Genomic DNA, 19,573 nt, shown 5'->3' with positions numbered 1-19,573 from the left:
CGGAGGGTCAGCACTGAGGGAGAGCCGCACTGTCGGAGGGTCAGCACTGAGGGAGAGCCGCACTGTCGGAGGGTCAGCACTGAGGGAGAGCCGCACTGTCGGAGGGTCAGCACTGAGGGAGAGCCGCACTGTCGGAGGGTCAGCACTGAGGGAGCGCCGCACTGTCGGAGGGTCAGCAACTGAGGGAGAGCCGCACTGTCGGAGGGTCAGCAACTGAGGGAGAGCCGCACTGTCGGAGGGTCAGCACTGAGGGAGCGCCGCACTGTCGGAGGGTCAGCACTGAGGGAGCGCCGCACTGTCGGAGGGTCAGCACTGAGGGAGCGCCGCACTGTCGGAGGGTCAGCAACTGAGGGAGAGCCGCACTGTCGGAGGGTCAGCACTGAGGGAGAGCCGCACTGTCGGAGGGTCAGCACTGAGGGAGAGCCGCACTGTCGGAGGGTCAGCACTGAGGGAGAGCCGCACTGTCGGAGGGTCAGCACTGAGGGAGAGCCGCACTGTCGGAGGGTCAGCACTGAGGGAGCGCCGCACTGTCGGAGGGTCAGCACTGAGGGAGCGCCGCACTGTCGGAGGGTCAGCACTGAGGGAGCGCCGCACTGTCGGAGGGTCAGCACTGAGGGAGCGCCGCACTGTCGGAGGGTCAGCACTGAGGGAGAGCCGCACTGTCGGAGGGTCAGCACTGAGGGAGAGCCGCACTGTCGGAGGGTCAGCACTGAGGGAGCGCCGCACTGTCGGAGGGTCAGCACTGAGGGAGAGCCGCACTGTCGGAGGGTCAGCACTGAGGGAGCGCCGCACTGTCGGAGGGTCAGCACTGAGGGAGCGCCGCACTGTCGGAGGGTCAGCACTGAGGGAGAGCCGCACTGTCGGAGGGTCAGCACTGAGGGAGAGCCGCACTGTCGGAGGGTCAGCACTGAGGGAGAGCCGCACTGTCGGAGGGTCAGCACTGAGGGAGAGCTGCACTGTCGGAGGGTCAGCACTGAGGGAGCGCCGCACTGTCGGAGGGTCAGCACTGAGGGAGCGCCGCACTGTCGGAGGGTCAGCACTGAGGGAGAGCCGCACTGTCGGAGGGTCAGCACTGAGGGAGAGCCGCACTGTCGGAGGGTCAGCACTGAGGGAGAGCCGCACTGTCGGAGGGTCAGCACTGAGGGAGCACTGAATTTTGGAGGGTCAGCACTGAGGGAGCACTGAATTTTGGAGGGTCAGCACTGAGGGAGCACCGAATTTTGGAGGGTCAGCACTGAGGGAGCACTGTATTATCAGAGGGTCAGTGTGAGGGAGAGCCACACTGTTGGAGGGTCAGTGCTGAGGGAGCGTCACACAGTCGGAGGATCAATGCTGAGGGAGCGCTGTACTGTCAGACAGTCAGTGCTGAGGGGGTGCTGCGCTCTCAGAGGGTCTGTGCTCAGGGAGTGTCACACTGTCAGACGGTCAGCACTGAAGGAGCATCAGACTGTTGAAGGGTCAGTGCTGAGGGAGTGCCACACTGTTGGAGGGTCAGTGCTGAGGGAGCGCCACACTGTTGGAGGGTCAGTGCTGAGGGAGCGCCACACTGTCGGAGGGTCAGTGCTGAGGGACCGCCGCATTGTTCAGGGAGTACATCCCCTAAAACAATTGCGGTGGAAAGGTCTTACACAATGATGTTTCTCCACTGCACCTTGGTGGCAGCTACCCCAAGCTTCAGTGCTTCCCTTAGCATAGAGAACTGGAATGTGAAATACGCCAATCTACAACACTCACTTGCAGTCAGCTCTTTGCTCTGGAAGACCAAGGCATTTCAGACAGACCGAAGAGCCTCTTTCACCAAGTCAATGGTCTTCCAAGTGCAGTCAATATTTGCCTCAAAACCAGGAAACAGCCGGTAGACCATAGAGTCCTGTGTCACTAAAATACTTGCAACGCATCTTGCTCTCCAGTCCTTCTTCCAAAGGCATACTACAGTGGAGATGCAAAACAGGCTCTGCAGCACTGGCACCATCTCTAGAGCAGTGTATGCAAGAACTAAGGCCAAATATGGACAGGAAAAGGTCCTCGAGAAGCCCCTTCTCAGTCCTGTGATAGTCTAAACAAGTTGATGTTTCACTGGATTGCATGAAATTCATCAAACACACTTCAGGCCAGGGAGCTCATCATAATGTCTCCCTGTGGATGGGAAGTAAGTGGATGCCAGCATGCAGAGACACACGGTCCCTATCCACAACTGATGTGCTGGCTCAATGGAGTAAATGAGAAAACTAATGCTCCGACCCCATGGCACATATAGCTCCAGCATCCTCAGGCCTCTGTGGAAATGTGGAAGCTGCAGTTTATCTCTTAGGCTCTAGGTGGCAGCAGCAAGCCGCCAACTCTCTGCAGAGCATTTCCAGCAATTATAAGGATTTCTGGAGCAAGATGGGTCATGACAGGACTTCAGGGCAAACTGGTCTCTATGACTACACCTTACGCTGAAAAGAGTAAAAGAGCTTAATCCTCAATAGTGGAATTTGAACCCACGAGAACAACATTTATGTCCCATCTCAGAGGGCATTTCAGAGTTAGCCATATTACTGTGGATCTGGAGTGACATTAGTCAACCAGGTGGCTTCTCCAGCAATCAACAACAGTCATTTGATTCATAATTTCAGATATTGTTGAATTCAAATTCCATCTGCCACAGCAGGATTCAAACCTGGGTCCCCAGATCATTACTTGGACCTCTGGAGTAACGGTCTAGTGGTAATACTACGAGGCCATCACATCCCCTCATTACCTACATGCGCAGAAAATTAGCTTCGACCACTGGGTCTCAAGCTGAGAGACATTAGCCAACTGTTAAAATGGCCCTGCAGGACAGGAAGAAGGTTTGGAAGCAGACGGTGGGGCAGTAGCACAACGAGATGTGAAAGAGTTAAGATTTGGAGCAGTACCTGTGATGAGAGGACAGGATGTGAGGCTGAGGTGTCTGAGAGACTGGAAGGCTCGTAGCTGCCGGAGCAGGTCATTGGTAGTGTATGGATAGCAGTTGAGGACGAGTTTCTGGATCTGGCATCCGAAAAAGAGTTCAATGGATTTGGGTCGAAGCAATCGTTGGTTGATCATGTGCAGGAGGAGGTGTTCAGCAAGCTCAGGCGTCAAACAGGCCAGACTTCGGCTGTACTGCATACTGGGAGCTGCAAAGATACAAAAAACAACAGTGAAACAAGCAACACGCACGGCAACACGCACAGCAACACGCACATCAAAACTAACGGAGAGCGCACTTAAAGCATGCCCTCCTAGTCCGCATCTATCACCGCGCCGGGCCTGTCGTGGGGGTGTTCGATAGGGATAGTGCGGAGGGAGCTTTATTCTGTATCTATCACCGTGCCGGGCCTGTCCTGGGGGTATTTGATAGGGATAGCGTGGAGGGAGCTTTATTCTCTATCTAACACTGTGCCGGACCTGTCCTGGGAGTGTTTGATAGGGATAGTGTGGAGGGAGCTTTATTCTCTATCTATCATCGTGCTGGGCCTGTCCTGGGGGTGTTCGATACGGATAGTGTGGAGGGAGCTTTATTCTCTATCTATCATCGTGCTGGGCCTGTCCTGGGGGTGTTCGATACGGATAGTGCGGAGGGAGCTTTATTCTCTATCTTTCACCGTGCTGGGCCTGCCCTGGGGGTGTTTGATAGGGATAGTGTGGAGGGACCTTTATTCTCTATCTATCATCGTGCTGGCCCTGTCCTGGGAGTGTTTGATAGGGATAGTGTGGAGGGAGCTTTATTCTCTATCTATCACCGTGCTGGGCCTGTCCTGGGGGTGTTCGATACGGATAGTGTGGAGGGACCTTTATTCTCTATCACCGTGCTGGGCCTGTCCTGGGAGTGTTTGATAGGGATAGTGTGGAGAGAGCTTTATTCTCTATCTATCACCGTGCTGGGCCTGTCCTGGGGGTGTTCGATACGGATAGTGTGGAGGGACCTTTATTCTCTATCTATCATCGTGCTGGCCCTGTCCTGGGAGTGTTTGATAGGGATAGTGTGGAGAGAGCTTTATTCTCTATCTATCATCGTGCTGGGCCTGTCCTGGGAGTGTTTGATAGGGATAGTGCGGAGGGAGCTTTATTCTCTATCTATCACCGTGCTGGGCCTGTCCTGGGAGTGTTCGATACGGATAGTGCGGAGGGAGCTTTATTCTCTATCTATCACCGCGCTGGGCCTGTCCTGGGAGTGTTTGATAGGGATAGTGTGGATGGAGCTTTATTCTCTATCTATCACTGTGCTGGGCCTGTCCTGGGGGTGTTCGATAGGGATAGTGTGGAGGGAGCTTTATTCTCTATCTATCACTGTGCTGGGCCTGTCCTGGGGGTGTTCGATACGGATAGTGTGGAGGGAGCTTTATTCTCTATCTATCACTGTGCTGGGCCTGTCCTGGGAGTATTTGATAGGGATAGTGTGGAGGGAGCTTTATTCTCTATCTATCACTGTGCTGGGCCTGTCCTGGGAGTATTTGATAGGGATAGTGTGGAGGGAGCTTTATTCTCTATCTATCAATGTGCTGGGCCTGTCCTGGGAGTATTTGATAGGGATAGTGTGTAGGGAGCTTTATTCTCTATCTATCACTGTGCTGGGCCTGTCCTGGGGGTGTTCGATAGGGATAGTGTGGAGGGAGCTTTATTCTCTATTTATCACCGTGCTGGGCCTGTCCTGGGAGTATTTGATAGGGATAGTGTGGAGGGAGCTTTATTCTCTATCTATCACCGTGCTGGGCCTGTCCTGGGGGTGTTTGATAGGGATAGTGTGGAGGGAGCTTTATTCTCTATCTATCACCGTGCTGGGCCTGTCCTGGGAGTGTTCGATAGGGATAGTGTGGAGGGAGCTTTATTCTCTATCTATCATCGTGCTGGCCCTGTCCTGGGGGTGTTCGATACGGATAGTGTGGAGGGAGCTTTATTCTCTATCTATCATCGTGCTGGGCCTGTCCTGGGAGTGTTTGATAGGGATAGTGTGGAGGGAGCTTTATTCTCTATCTATCATCGTGCTGGCCCTGTCCTGGGGGTGTTCGATACGGATAGTGTGGAGGGAGCTTTATTCTCTATCTATCACCGTGCTGGGCCTGTCCTGGGGGTGTTTGATAGGGATAGTGTGGAGGGAGCTTTATTCTCTATCTTTCACCGTGCTGGGCCTGTCCTGGGGGTGTTTGATAGGGATAGTGTGGAGGGAGCTTTATTCTCTATCTATCACCGTGCTGGGCCTGTCCTGGGAGTGTTTGATAGGGATAGTGTGGAGGGAGCTTTATTCTCTATCTATCATCGTGCTGGCCCTGTCCTGGGAGTGTTTGATAGGGATAGTGTGGAGGGAGCTTTATTCTCTATCTATCATCGTGCTGGCCCTGTCCTGGGAGTGTTTGATAGGGATAGTGCGGAGGGAGCTTTATTCTCTATCTATCATCATGCTGGCCCTGTCCTGGGGGTGTTCGATACGGATAGTGTGGAGGGAGCTTTATTCTCTATCCATCACCGTGCTGGGCCTGTCCTGGGGGTGTTTGATAGGGATAGTGTGGAGGGAGCTTTATTCTCTATCTATCACCGTGCTGGCCCTGTCCTGGGAGTGTTTGATAGGGATAGTGTGGAGGGAGCTTTATTCTCTATCTATCACCGTGCCGGGCCTGTCCTGGGAGTGTTTGATAGGGATAGTGTGGAGAGAGCTTTATTCTCTATCTATCACCGTGCCGGGCCTGTCCTGGGGGTGTTCGATACGGATAGTGTGGAGGGACCTTTATTCTCTATCTATCATTGTGCTGGGCCTGTCCTGGGGGTGTTCGATACGGATAGTGTGGAGGGAGCTTTATTCTCTATCTATCATCGTGCTGGCCCTGTCCTGGGAGTGTTTGATAGGGATAGTGTGGAGGGAGCTTTATTCTCTATCTATCACCGTGCCGGGCCTGTCCTGGGGGTGTTTGATAGGGATAGTGTGGAGTGAGCTTTATTCTCTATCTATCACCGTGCTGGGCCTGTCCTGGGGGTGTTTGATAGGGATAGTGTGGAGGGAGCTTTATTCTCTATCTATCACCGTGCTGGGCCTGTCCTGGGAGTATTTGATAGGAATAGTGTGGAGGGAGCTTTATTCTCTATCTTTCACTGTGCCGGGCCTGTCCTGGGAGTGTTTGATAGGGATAGTGCGGAGGGAGCTTTATTCTCTATCTATCACTGTGCCGGGCCTGTCCTGGGGGTGTTCGATACGGATAGTGTGGAGGGAGCTTTGTTCTTCATCTAACACTGTGCTGGGCCTGTCCTGGGGGTGTTCGATACGGATAGTGTGGAGGGAGCTTTATTCTCTATCTATCACCGTGCCGGGCCTGTCCTGGGGGTGTTCGATACGGATAGTGTGGAGGGAGCTTTATTCTCTATCTATCACCGTGCTGGGCCTGTCCTGGGGGTGTTTGATAGGGATAGTGTGGAGGGAGCTTTATTCTCTATCTATCACCGTGCTGGGCCTGTCCTGGGAGTATTTGATAGGAATAGTGTGGAGGGAGCTTTATTCTCTATCTTTCACTGTGCCGGGCCTGTCCTGGGAGTGTTTGATAGGGATAGTGCGGAGGGAGCTTTATTCTCTATCTATCACTGTGCCGGGCCTGTCCTGGGGGTGTTCGATACGGATAGTGTGGAGGGAGCTTTGTTCTTCATCTAACACTGTGCCGGGCCTGTCCTGGGGGTGTTCGATACGGATAGTGTGGAGGGAGCTTTATTCTCTATCTATCACCGTGCTGGGCCTGTCCTGGGAGTGTTCGATAGGGATAGTGCGGAGGGAGCTTTATTCTCTATCTATCACCGTGCTGGGCCTGTCCTGGGGGTGTTCGATACGGATAGTGTGGAGGGAGCTTTATTCTCTATCTATCATCGTGCTGGCCCTGTCCTGGGAGTGTTTGATAGGGATAGTGTGGAGGGAGCTTTATTCTCTATCTATCACCGTGCTGGCCCTGTCCTGGGAGTGTTTGATAGGGATAGTGTGGAGGGAGCTTTATTCTCTATCTATCACCGTGCTGGGCCTGTCCTGGGGGTGTTCGATACGGATAGTGTGGAGGGAGCTTTATTCTCTATCTATCACCGTGCTGGCCCTGTCCTGGGAGTGTTTGATAGGGATAGTGTGGAGGGAGCTTTATTCTCTATCTATCACTGTGCCGGTCCTGTCCTGGGGGTGTTCGATAGGGATAGTGTGGAGGGAGCTTTATTCTCTATCTATCACCGTGCTGGGCCTGTCCTGGGAGTATTTGATAGGAATAGTGTGGAGGGAGCTTTATTCTCCATCTATCACTGTGCTGGGCCTGTCCTGGGAGTGTTTGATAGGGATAGTGTGGAGGGAGCTTTATTCTCTATCACCGTGCTGGCCCTGTCCTGGGAGTGTTCGATGAGGACAGCGTTCAGGCAGCCTTCTTTTGTTTCTGGACTAGGGAAGTTTTTGTCGGTTGTTCAAAATTCCCAGTGGTGACGATCAACTGGCAGGAAGATAGTAACCAAGGAACCCAGGGATAAGATGACAGTCAAGTGAAGCCAGTGTGAAATGAGCAAGTAGATTTTTGAACAGCAAAGCCATGGTTTGGGATGTGCTGCCTGAAACGATGGTGGAAGCCGATTCAGGCACAGCTGTCACAAGACAGCAGGATAAACATGAAAAAGAAAATATTTCCAAGGTTCCAGAGTAAAGCAGAGGAATGTGACTAACTGGACAGGCACAGAGGCCGAACGATCTTTGTGATAAAAAAACATAAAGAGCATTCAGCCTACATGAAACATCTCTATTAAACCCTCCTTATCTGGATATAGAGTAAAGCTCTAGCTACACTGTCCCCAGCACTCCCAAGATAGGATCAGCATAGGGCTATATGTAAAGTAAAGCCCCTCTACTCTTTTAAACTGAAAGATCTCCCCACTGTTTAACTGAAAGTAAAGCTGCCTAAACAGTGTCTCCATTAAACACTCCCAGGACAGGTTAAATAAAGCTCACTCTACACTGTCACCATCAACATTCCCAGGACAGGACAGGTTACAGACAGATTAAAGCATCCTCTGCTCTTTTAAATAGAAAGTAAAGCTTCTTCTACTCTTTTAAACTGAAAGTAAAGCTCCCTCTACTTTTTCACACAGGAGGGCATGAAGCAGACCCCACCATTTTGGATCATGGCTGATTAGCGAAAGCACTCGCCTACAATGTCTCCAATTTTCTTGATGTCAATCTCCAGAAATATCTTGTTCTTTTTATTCATTCTTGTGGCCTGGGTGTCACTGGCTGGGTCAGCATTTATTGTCCATTTGGCCTCAAGAAAATGGTAGTGAGTTGCCTTTTTGACCCACTGTAAATCGGTAACACCCTTAGGGAGGGAATTCCAGGATTTTGATGCAGCGACAGTGAGGTAATTCAGGACGGCGAATGGCTCGGAGGGGAACTTACAGGGGGTGGTGTTCCCATGCATCTGCTGATTCTGTCCCTCTAGATGGAAGTGGTTGAGGGTTTGAAAGGTGCTGTCTAAGGAGCCAATGTGGTTCATTAATGTTCTTTAAGGAGGGAAATGTACCATCCTTACCTACATGTTAATCCAGACCCAGAGTAATGCAGGTGACTTTTAACGGCCCTCTTGACAATTACAGGCAGGTTATAAAGGGTGTCCCAGTCAAGATACCACATCCCAACCTACTCTCTCCATGGCAAATATATACTTCTTTCGGAAGGGCCCGAATGGCCTAGTGGTAGTAACCCTATCTCCACAGACAATGTGTATATTAATATAGAGTGTTTTGAATTCAGCCTTTTCAACAATATTCCCCATTCCGATCCTATTGGAGTCTTACCGTCACATATTTTTCATTTCTACTTTTCTATTTACTGTTATTATTTTTGTTTCCCTCTAGTCTAGGAGCGAACTGCAACCCAAGTTTACTCTTCGGCTCCTAACACCTGCCAATCTAGTTTAAACCTTCTCCAACAGCAACAGCAAATCTCCCAGAAACGATATTATTCCTGGTCCTGCAGAGGTGCAACATTTTCATCTTCCACAGGCTCTTCCTTCCACTCTGAGTACAGATCGCTCCTCCCCTCCACACACGGCTCCATCCTAACCTCTGTGTATGGGCCCCTCCATGTACAGGACCCTCCATGTACGAGTCTCTCCGTGTATGGGCCCCTCCACGTACATGGCTCTCTGAGTAGAGGTCCCTCCAGGTAGAGGTCCCTCCAAGTAGAGGTCCCTCTGTGAACAGGACCCTGTGTGTACAGGTCCCTCTGTATACATGAGGGCCCTGGGTATACAAGTCCTTCCGTGTACAGGACCCTCCATGCACAAGCCCCTGTGTGTGCGGGTCCCTCCATGTACAAGCCCCTGTGTGTGCGGGTCCCTCCATGTACAAGCCCCGGTGTGTGCGGGTCCCTCCATGTACAAGCCCCGGTGTGCGCGGGTCCCTCCATGTACAAGCCCCGGTGTGCGCGGGTCCCTCCATGTACAAGCCCCGGTGTGCGCGGGTCCCTCCATGTACAAGCCCCGGTGTGCGCGGGTCCCTCCATGTACAAGCCCCGGTGTGCGCGGGTCCCTCCATGTACAAGCCCCGGTGTGCGCGGGTCCCTCCATGTACAAGCCCCGGTGTGCGCGGGTCCCTCCATGTACAAGCCCCGGTGTGTGCGGGTCCCTCCATGTACAAGCCCCGGTGTGCGCGGGTCCCTCCATGTACAAGCCCCGGTGTGTGCGGGTCCCTCCATGTACAAGCCCCGGTGTGTGCGGGTCCCTCCATGTACAAGCCCCCGAGAGTGCGGGTCCCTCCATGTACAAGCCCCCGAGAGAGCGGGTCCCTCCATGTACAAGCCCCCGAGAGAGCGGGTCCCTCCATGTACAAGCCCCCGAGAGAGCGGGTCCCTCCATGTACAAGCCCCCGTGTGTGCGGGTCCCTCCATGTACAAGCCCCTATGTGTGCGGGTCCCTCCATGTACAAGCCCCTGTGAGTGCGGGTCCCTCCACGTACAAGCCCCTGAGAGAGCGGGTCCCTCCATGTACAAGCCCCTGTGTGTGCGGGTCCCTCCACGTACAAGCCCCTGAGAGAGCGGGTCCCTCCATGTACAAGCCCCCGTGTGTGCGGGTCCCTCCATGTACAAGCCACGGTGTGTGCGGGTCCCTCCATGTACAAGCCCCGGTGTGTGCGGGTCCCTCCACGTACAAGCCCCCGTGTGTGCGGGTCCCTCCATGTACAAGCCACGGTGTGTGCGGGTCCCTCCATGTACAAGCCCCGGTGTGTGCGGGTCCCTCCATGTACAAGCCCCGGTGTGTGCGGGTCCCTCCATGTACAAGCCCCTGAGAGTGCGGGTCCCTCCATGTACAAGCCCCCGAGAGAGCGGGTCCCTCCATGTACAAGCCCCTATGTGTGCGGGTCCCTCCATGTACAAGCCCCTGAGAGTGCGGGTCCCTCCATGTACAAGCCCCCGTGAGTGCGGGTCCCTCCATGTACAAGCCCCCGTGTGTGCGGGTCCCTCCATGTACAAGCCCCGGTGTGTGCGGGTCCCTCCATGTACAAGCCCCGGTGTGTGCGGGTCCCTCCATGTACAAGCCCCGGTGTGTGCGGGTCCCTCCATGTACAAGCCACGGTGTGTGCGGGTCCCTCCATGTACAAGCCACGGTGTGTGCGGGTCCCTCCATGTACAAGCCCCGGTGTGTGCGGGTCCCTCCACGTACAAGCCCCGGTGTGTGCGGGTCCCTCCACGTACAAGCCCCTGAGAGTGCGGGTCCCACCATGTACAAGCCCCCGAGAGAGCGGGTCCCTCCATGTACAAGCCCCTGTGTGTGCGGGTCCCTCCATGTACAAGCCCCTGTGTGTGCGGGTCCCTCCATGTACAAGCCCCTGTGTGTGCGGGTCCCTCCATGTACAAGCCCCTGTGTGTGCGGGTCCCTCCATGTACAAGCCCCTCTGAGTACGGGTCCCTCCATGTACAAGCCCCTGTGTGTGCGGGTCCCTCCATGTACAAGCCCCTGTGTGTGCGGGTCCCTCCGTGTACAAGCCCGCGAGTGCGGGTCCCTCCGTGTACAAGCCCATGTGTGTGCGGGTCCCTCCATGTACAAGCCCCTCTGAGTAGGGGTCCCTCCATGTACAAGCCCCTGTGTGTGCGGGTCCCTCCATGTACAAGCCCCTCTGAGTACAGGTCCCTCCATGTACAAGCCCCTGTGAGTACAGGTCCCTCCATGTACAAGCCCCTGAGAGTGCGGGTCCCTCCATGTACAAGCCCCTGTGAGTATGGGTCCCTCCATGTACAAGCCCCTGTGTGTGTGTGGGTCCCTCCATGTACAAGCCCCTGAGTACAGGTCCCTCCATGTACAAGCCCGAGAGTGCGGGTCCCTCCATGTACAGGCCCCTCTGTGTATGGGTCTCTCCCTCTACAGACCCCCCTGTCTCAGGATCCCTCCATGCACACACCCCTCTGTGCATGGGTGTTATCATGTACAGGTCTCTCCTCCTCTCCAGGTACAGACTCCACCATGCACGTGTCCCTCCTGCCATAGCACTAGTCCAAATGCCTCCAATCTTTTCTTTAGACAGCCCTGGATTGCAGATGTTTCTTTAGCAAATCTTCAACAACTTGAAATATGACCTGCATTGTAACCTGCATTTCCCTTTCACTTGATACCACCGTGAAAAGAGTAAGACACTGAACGGTACCCTCTGACCCGTATGCACCTGTCATCAGCGCTATGGCGCATCTGGTTGCCATCTTGAAAAGTGAGGGCATTGGCGTGGCCCGACATTGCTTCTTCTGAGAGGACGGTACGGAGGGACTGGGCTCGTGCTCCCCAGCTCGGTTCAGACGTTGCATGGCAGCCTGGGCAGCCTCCGTCGGTAGATCCTGCGGCCTCTGGCCATCCTGATTAGCTGCCTCCTCTTGGGCATCCCTGGCACAAAGACAACTGGCATCAGTGCATTCCAGGAACTCCATGCAATCAAGCCCTGGGATCCCAGTGGGTTCAGGGGAAGAAGTATATGGTCAGACCCTGGGATCCCAGTGGGTTCACGGGAAGAAGCGTATGTGGTTAGTTCCAGGATAGAGGTGATTTCAGTATCAGAGACTCCATGCAGAATTACATAGGGGAGGTAATGGCCTAGCGGTATTATCACTGAGCTGTTAATCCAGAGACCCAAGTAATGTTCTGGGGGCATAGGTTCGAATCCCAACCTGGCAGGTGGTGGAATATAAATTTAATAAAATCTGGAGTCTGATGATAATGACCATGAATCCATTGCCTACTGTCAGAAAATCCCGTCTGTGTCACTAATGCCCTTTAGGGAAGGAAACTGCCATCCTTCCCTGATCTGGCCTACATGTGACTCCAGACCCACAGCAATGTGGTTGACTCTTAGCTGCCCTCTGGGCAATTAGACATGGGTAATAAATGCTGGCCTGACCAATGATGCCCTCATCCCATGAATGAATTAAAAACACACAAATGCACCCTGTCAGAAAGGGGGGAGGCTGACTTCGGATTTAGATTGAGTCTTTCGTTCTCACACAGGACTGCTGATAAAGCTCCATTCTTATTTCAGACCCATGTTCATGGGAAATCTACACTAGGAAATGTAACTCTTTTAATTTCAAGTCCTCAACGTTCCATCAAAAACCCTCAGGACTGGTACAGGAGCATTAGATAGAGAATAAAGGTCCCTTTACCCTGTCCCCATCAAACACTCCCAGGACTGGTACAGTACAGAATTAGACTGAAAGCTCCCTCTAAGCTGTCCCCTTCAGCAAATGCTGATGGGTCTGGGGCAGAGTCTATGCTTTGCTGGCTGCAAGTCTCTTCTCCAAACCACCTTGCCCAAAGTGATGCCATACTGTGTTTTAGGACCTCTGCTCTGAAGCGTCTCAGGATGTTTTTGTGTCATTAAAATATAAATGCACCTTGAGTTGATTGAAGAGGAACCCCTGATGATCTCTTGCACCCACCTGAGACGGTTGCCCTGGTTCGGCCACTGGTATTGAGGCTCAAACCCACTGCGAATTCGGTTTCCATTTTGGCGAAAGATGACTTCTGGGTCAAAGGCTAGCACTGAGATTAAAGAAAATTTTTGTTACGGTCTCATATGATCATACTTTGACACTATTCTCAGCTCCATTTTCTAAAACAGCCATAGACACACCGGACACCATGACAACGTCACATCACAAGAAAGGCACAGTGCAGGTCTCTCAGCTTCTTGAACAGGCTCTGTCATTCAATAACATCCTGGATAATCTGATTACTCCACGTTCCTGTCTACCTATAATTTCCTTTCATCCTCTTACTTATCAACATTCTACACACCTCTGGGGTGACAAGGTGGCTCTGGTTAGCATGCTGCCTCACAGTACCAGGGATCTGGGTTTGATTCCGGGCGACTGTCTGTGTGGAGTTTTCATATTCTCCCAGCATCTGTGTAGTTTTGCTCCGGGTGCTCCAGTTTCCTCCCACAGTCCAAAGCTGTGCAGGGTAGGTCAACAGGCCTGAAATCCTGCCCAAATCATCAAAAATTTCAAGCTAACTAGTCAAAAATGATTTACCCTTTATAAAACCACATTGACTCTGATGGATTGCATTTTGACTTTCTCAATGCCTTATCATAACTTCCTTGGCAATGAATTCTAATAAATTCCCAATGACAAACAGTAAATTAACTGGTCCATTGTTTCCTACTTTCTGCCTCCCTCCGTTTTGAGTAAGTTTTTAATCATTGCATTTGTGCTTTTTCAAATCCATTGGAACCTTTCCCGCATCCAGGGAATTTTAGAATAGTATAACCAATGGAACCACTATCTTTACTGCCACTTCCTTTAAGGTCCTAAAATGTAGATTGTCAGATCCTGGGGACTTGTCTGTCTTTAATCCAAGTAAGTTGTTCAGTACTTTTCTATCCCCCAGAGTTGGCAATTCTTTTAAATTCCTCCTTTTTGATAATCTCAGCGTCACCCACTGTCAAAACGGAGGCAAAATATCGATTTAGTGACTGCCATTTCTGTGTTGCCTAATGTTAACTCCCATCTTGTCCTCCAAGGGACCAATACTTACTTTAGCTCCTGTCTTCCTTTTTATAAGCATATGGAAGCTTTCACTGTCCATTTCTATAGTTTTCACTAGTTTCCTTTCAAATTAGCCATTGCACTTTTGTAGGAACCCTTTAAAAGTCTTTAAAAAGGGTCATAATCCTCCAGCCTCTATGACATTAACAATATGGTACACCTTAGTATTTTTTTCCCCTTTACTGTCTTTAACTTCCTGGCTTACCCAGGTTTTTTCCCCCTTCCTTAAAACCTTTATTCCTGTCTGAAGTATATTTTAGTTGGGAGGAAGTGAATACCTCCTTAGATGTCTTTGACTGTTCATTAACTGCCCTACCTTTTAGTCTTTCAATGCAGGCTACACCTGTCCTCATGTCTGTGTAATTACCTGTGTATAACACCGGAATAGTAGTGTGGGACTCCTCTTTCTCACCCTCCAACTGAATTTGATCACTGATCCCTAGTGGAACCTTCACAATGAGATCATTAATTAGTCCTTCCTCATTACACAACCCTAAATCGAGAATAGCCTACTCCCTGGTTGGTTTCCAATATATTGCTTCAAGCAACAATCTCTAATACATTCAGTGAACTCTCCCTTGAAGTTACCTTTGCCAATTTAATTAATCCAATATATATGCATCATTCAATCACCCGTAATTATTGCTGTACCTTCCTTACAAGCCTCCAGTATTTCCTGGTTTATTCAGCGCCCCACTGCAGGATAAATCCAGGAATTGCCATGGTGAGATTTGAACCCATAACTTCAGAGCATTAGCCTGAGCCTCTGGCAGCCTGTCACAAAATTTCATATCTGGTATGTATGAAAACTTAGAATCAAATATATTACATCTTCTTGACCCTCCCACGCTAGTTTGACCCGTCTATGTTTCTACCTCTCTGTCACCAGAAGGAGCTGGCATATTACTACATTGAATTGTATCGGCCTCCTACTTGCCCAACTAGCTGGAACCTATAGGTCATTATTGTATCTTGTGCAGCCAGCTGACTGACCAGGAGGAATGAGCTGATCCTCTGAGATGACGTTCTCCACTTGCCCAACATTGCGATCAGCCTGTCCATCATCGTTGCTCAGTAATTCTCCCTGCTCACCCGCTGCCAGCTTCCATCCCCGACCTGCACAAAAACAAACAGTGGTCAGGGTATCACAAAGCGGCAACGTGGTTCAGATTCAGAGCTCACCTGTAACGCACTTCAGAATAAAACCCCTTCAAACTCATCTCTCCGACATGCCAGGGACAGCGTACAGGCAGCTTTACTAATAGTTTGAAAGAATCAAAAGGGGCTTTACTCTGCAACCCCATCCTTTATCTGCCCTTGGCGTGTTTGGTGTGGACAGTGCAAATGGGGCTTCAGTTTCAATTTAAAAGTGTAGATGGAACTTTACTGTGCATCAAACCCATGCTGTTCCTGTACTGGAAGTGTTTGACGAGGGACACTGTAGAGGAAGCTTTACTCTCTATGAACCCCATGCTATCCCTGCCCTGGGAGTGTTTGATGAAGGATAGTGTAGAGGAAGCTTTACTTTGTATCTAACACTGTGCTGTCCCTGTTCTGCGAGTGTTTGATTGGGGGGGGGGGGGGGGGGGGGGTCAGTATAGAGGGAATTTTACTCTGTCTCTAACCCCGTGCTGTCCCAGTTCTGGGATCGATTGCTGGGGACAGTGTAGACAGAACTTTACTCTGTATCAAACCCTGTGCTGTCCATGTCCTGGCAGTGTTTGATGGCGACAGAATAGAGAGAAGGTGGGAACTACAGAGGCTGGAAAATCTGTGATAACACGGTGTAGAGCTGGATGAACACAGCAGGCCAAGCAGCACCAGAGGAGCAGGAAAGCTGATATTTCGGGCCTCGACCCTTCTTCAGAAATCATTTCTGAAGAAGGTTCTAGGCTAGAGACATCAGCTTTCCTGCTCCTCTGGTGCTGCTTGGCCTGCTGTGTTCATCCAGCTCTACACCGTGTTATCTCAGTGGAGAGAGAACTTTACTTTGTATCTAATTCAGTGCTGTTGATGTCCTGGGATTGTTTAAAGAGGGGGGACAATATAGAGGGTGATGTTAATAATCTGTTCCTGGGTTTCCTCGCTTTAATAATGCTCTGTGCAGAATTTGCTGGCAATTCTTTTGTTGCGAAGGACACAGCACAGACACTTTCCAAAGGCATCGTGGAAACCCAGAGCCTCGCGATTTTTCCTTACCCCAGAAATGTGCTGATCTTGATGGACATTCCACTAGTGCTGGTATCCTGGCATTCCAGAGGTCCGGCTGCTGTACCTGACCTGAAGCAGGTCGTGGTTCCTCCATGCTAGGGGCAGCCATGTCCTGTATGGGCATGGACCCCAGTGGCTGCCCTCGCCCCCAGGAACGCAGCGCAGCTGTCCTTGGCAGACCATGGTGCTGGCTCTCTGGCAGAGGGGGAGCAGTCTGCACACGGTCATTAGATGCTGGGGTTCCTGCATTGGGAACAATGGCTGTTGTCAATGTGTAGGCACCTGGAGGCTGGTTTCGCTGCAGCATAGCTCTCTGCTGCTCATCCCGCACACACAGCGTGGCATTTGGACTCAGTCCTAAAGCTCCCAATGTACTTCCCAGGTCTTTGTCCGTGAAATGCCTCTTTGGGAAACCTTGTAGTAGATCAATATTCTGAAGATCGGGGAATTGCTGTGTGACGTAGTCCTTCACACTCTGCAGTGTGCTGTCCTGTCGGAAACGCTCCCGGAGCACATGTCCGGATGGAAGCCTGATCTGACGGAATAAACGACAAAGCAGAAGTATGATTACGGGATTAGGCCACTCAGCTCTTCAAGCCTGCTTTACTGTTTAAAATGATTATGTCTGATTCATGCCTACATTGGAAGGGGCATTGAGTAAAAGGACATAAATTATGCAGCAGTTTTATAGAACTTTAGTTATGCCACATTTGGAATATTGTGTACAGCTGTGGTCACATTTCCAGGAGGACGTGGATGTTTTGGAGAGGGTACAGAAAAGGTTTACCAGGATGTTGCCTGGTATGAGGGATTTTAGTGATGAAGAAAGGTTGGATAGACTCGGTTTGTTTTCACTGGAACACGTGAGGTTGAGGGGGTGACCTGATACAAGTTTAAAAGGTGTGAATAGCATAGACAGAGAAGAATGTACAGGGCTTTTTCCCAGGATGGACAGGTCATTATTAGGGGACACAGGTTCAAGGCAGGGGTGTTGGGGGAATGTTTAAAAGAGATGTGAGAGGCAAGTTTTCCACACAAAGAGGGGTGAGTGCCTGGAATGCACTGCCAGAGGAGCTGGTGGAAGCAGACACAAGAGCAGCATTCAAGAGGCACCTGGACATACACATGACTAGGAAGAGAACTGAGGAACAGATCCTTAAGCGAAGACAGTTTCAGTATGGAAGGGCAAAATGTGTCAGCACAGGCTTGGAGGGCCGAAGGGCCTGTTCCTGTTCTTTAATTGCATCAGTTCACATTCCCATGTACCCATAATTAATTGAATCTGGAAACAGATCAGCCTGAAGGCACAGACATATAGTAATCACCAATAAATCAAACTGGAGAAACCTCTTAAAGCAAAGAGAATGAGGGAGCAATGCATTCAACGCAGTCTCCTTTGATTTCAGCTTTGACAAGGTTCTGCTTGGGAGACTGATGGACAAGGTAAGAGCCCTTGAGATCCAAGGAAATGTGGCTGAGCAGTAGGAAGCAGAGGGTGATGGTTGCAGGATGTTTTTGAGACTGAAAGCCTGTGTCCAATGGGGTTCTGCAGAGATCAGTGTTGGGGTCCTTGCTATTTGTGATTTATGTAAATTACTTAAACTCGAATGTGTGAGAGCTCATCAGTAACTCTGTGATGGCATGGTTATTGATGGGATGGTAAACAGTTAAGAGAATAGCCTTAGATTATAGGAGAATATCGGCGTGCTGACCAAGAGCAAAGGAATTTAATCTGAATAAGTTTGAGGTGGCACACTTGGGTAGGAACCACAAGGCAAATGAACACTGATGAACGGTAAGACTCCGGGAAGCACCGAGGATCAAAGAGACCTTGGTGTGCGTGTCCGCAGGTACATTAGGGTACCAGGGCAAGTGGATATAGTCGTTAAGGGGGTAAATGGGATACTTGTCTTTATTAGTTGAGGTGTAACGTTTAAGAGCAGGAACTATATGAAACATTGGTTAGGCAACAGCTAGACTAGTGTGCAGCTGTGGAACCCACATTATAGGCGGGATGTGATCGCACTGAAGAGGATGCAGGGGAGACTTACTAGGAGGCTGCCTGGGCTGGAGAGTTTTAATTTTGAAGAGCGATTGCACAGACTGGGGTTGCTTCCCTTGGAGCAGAGAAGTTTGAGAGGTACAGGATTGAGCTGTGTAAAATTATAAGGGGCACAGGCAGAGTAGACGGGAAGAAACTTTCCCCTTGACAGACGGACCAAAGACCGAGGGATAGATTTAAGGTAAGGGCAGGAGGGTTAGAGGAGATGCATGGAAAAATGTTTTCACCTGGAGGGTGGTAGGAATCTGGAGATCAATGCCTGTAAGGGTGGTAGGGGCAGAAATTCTAAGAAAATTTAAGAAATATTTTAGACGTGCCCTTGCAATACCAAGACATACAAGGCTATCAGCCAAATGCTACTGGGATTAGAGTAGTTGGTGGTTTTTTTTACTGCCATGGGTTTGATAGACTGAAGGGCCTTTTTCTGTGCTGTACCCCTTTGAGTCTAGGAGAGGTCACAGGAAAGGAGAGGTCACCCTGTTGGGAATTTTCCATAGGCCTCCGAATAGTTCCAGATATGGAGAGGAAAGGATAGCAAAGATGATTCTCGATAGGCGTGAGAGAGACAGGGTAGTTGTCATGGGGGACTTCAACTTTCCAAATATTGACTGGGAACACTATAGTTCAAGTACTATAGATGGGTCAGTTTTTGTCCAGTGTGTCCAGGAGGGCTTCCTGACACAGTATGTAGATAGGCTAACAAGGGGCAAAGCCACATTAGATTTGGTACTGGGTAATAAGCCTGGCCAGGTGTTAGATTTGGGACTAGGTGAGCACTTTGGTGATAGCGATCACAATTCTGTTATGTTTACTTTAGTGATGAAAAGGGATAGGTGTATACCACTGGGCAAGAGTTATAGCTGGGGGAAAGGCAATTACGATGAGATTAGGCAAGATTTAGGGAGCGAAGGATGGGGAAGGAAACTGCAGGGGATGGGCACATTAGGAATCTGGCGCTTATCCAAGGAAAAGCTCCTGTGTGTCCTAGATAAGTGTGTACCTGTCAGGCAGGGAGGAAGCTGTAGAGTGCGGGAGCCGTGGTTTACGAAGGAGGTGGAATCTCTGGTCAAGAGGAAGAAGAAGGCTTACGTTAGGATGAGATGTGAAGGCTCAGTTAGGGTGCGAAGGGGTTACAAGGTAGCCGGGAAGACCTAAAGAGAGAGTTCAGAAGAGCCAAGAGGAGACATGAGAATCTGTTGGCGGATAGGATCAGAGTAAACCCTAAGGCTTTCTACACCTATTTAAGGAATAAAAGAATGATGAGAGTAAGA

General features: G+C 50.7%; 1 protein-coding gene across 2 annotated transcripts in view; it reads right to left on the bottom strand.

The window, feature by feature from the left end:
• Nucleotides 1–19,573, bottom strand: part of si:ch73-173p19.1 (uncharacterized) — a 62,140-nt gene that overhangs the window by 24,856 nt on the left and 17,711 nt on the right. For both annotated transcript variants that reach the window (XM_059646277.1, XM_059646278.1), the window contains exons 6-10: nucleotides 16,229–16,775; nucleotides 15,023–15,145; nucleotides 12,920–13,022; nucleotides 11,659–11,870; nucleotides 2,901–3,143 (exon numbers count right to left, since the gene is read on the bottom strand). In XM_059646277.1, coding sequence (XP_059502260.1) covers nucleotides 2,901–3,143; nucleotides 11,659–11,870; nucleotides 12,920–13,022; nucleotides 15,023–15,145; nucleotides 16,229–16,775 — 1,228 coding nt within the window. The remainder of the gene's footprint in view (nucleotides 1–2,900; nucleotides 3,144–11,658; nucleotides 11,871–12,919; nucleotides 13,023–15,022; nucleotides 15,146–16,228; nucleotides 16,776–19,573) is intronic.

This window comes from Stegostoma tigrinum, chromosome 5 (assembly GCF_030684315.1).
Source record: "Stegostoma tigrinum isolate sSteTig4 chromosome 5, sSteTig4.hap1, whole genome shotgun sequence".
Lineage (NCBI taxonomy): Eukaryota > Metazoa > Chordata > Chondrichthyes > Orectolobiformes > Stegostomatidae > Stegostoma > Stegostoma tigrinum.
This window is presented reverse-complemented; position numbering and strand designations above follow the sequence as displayed.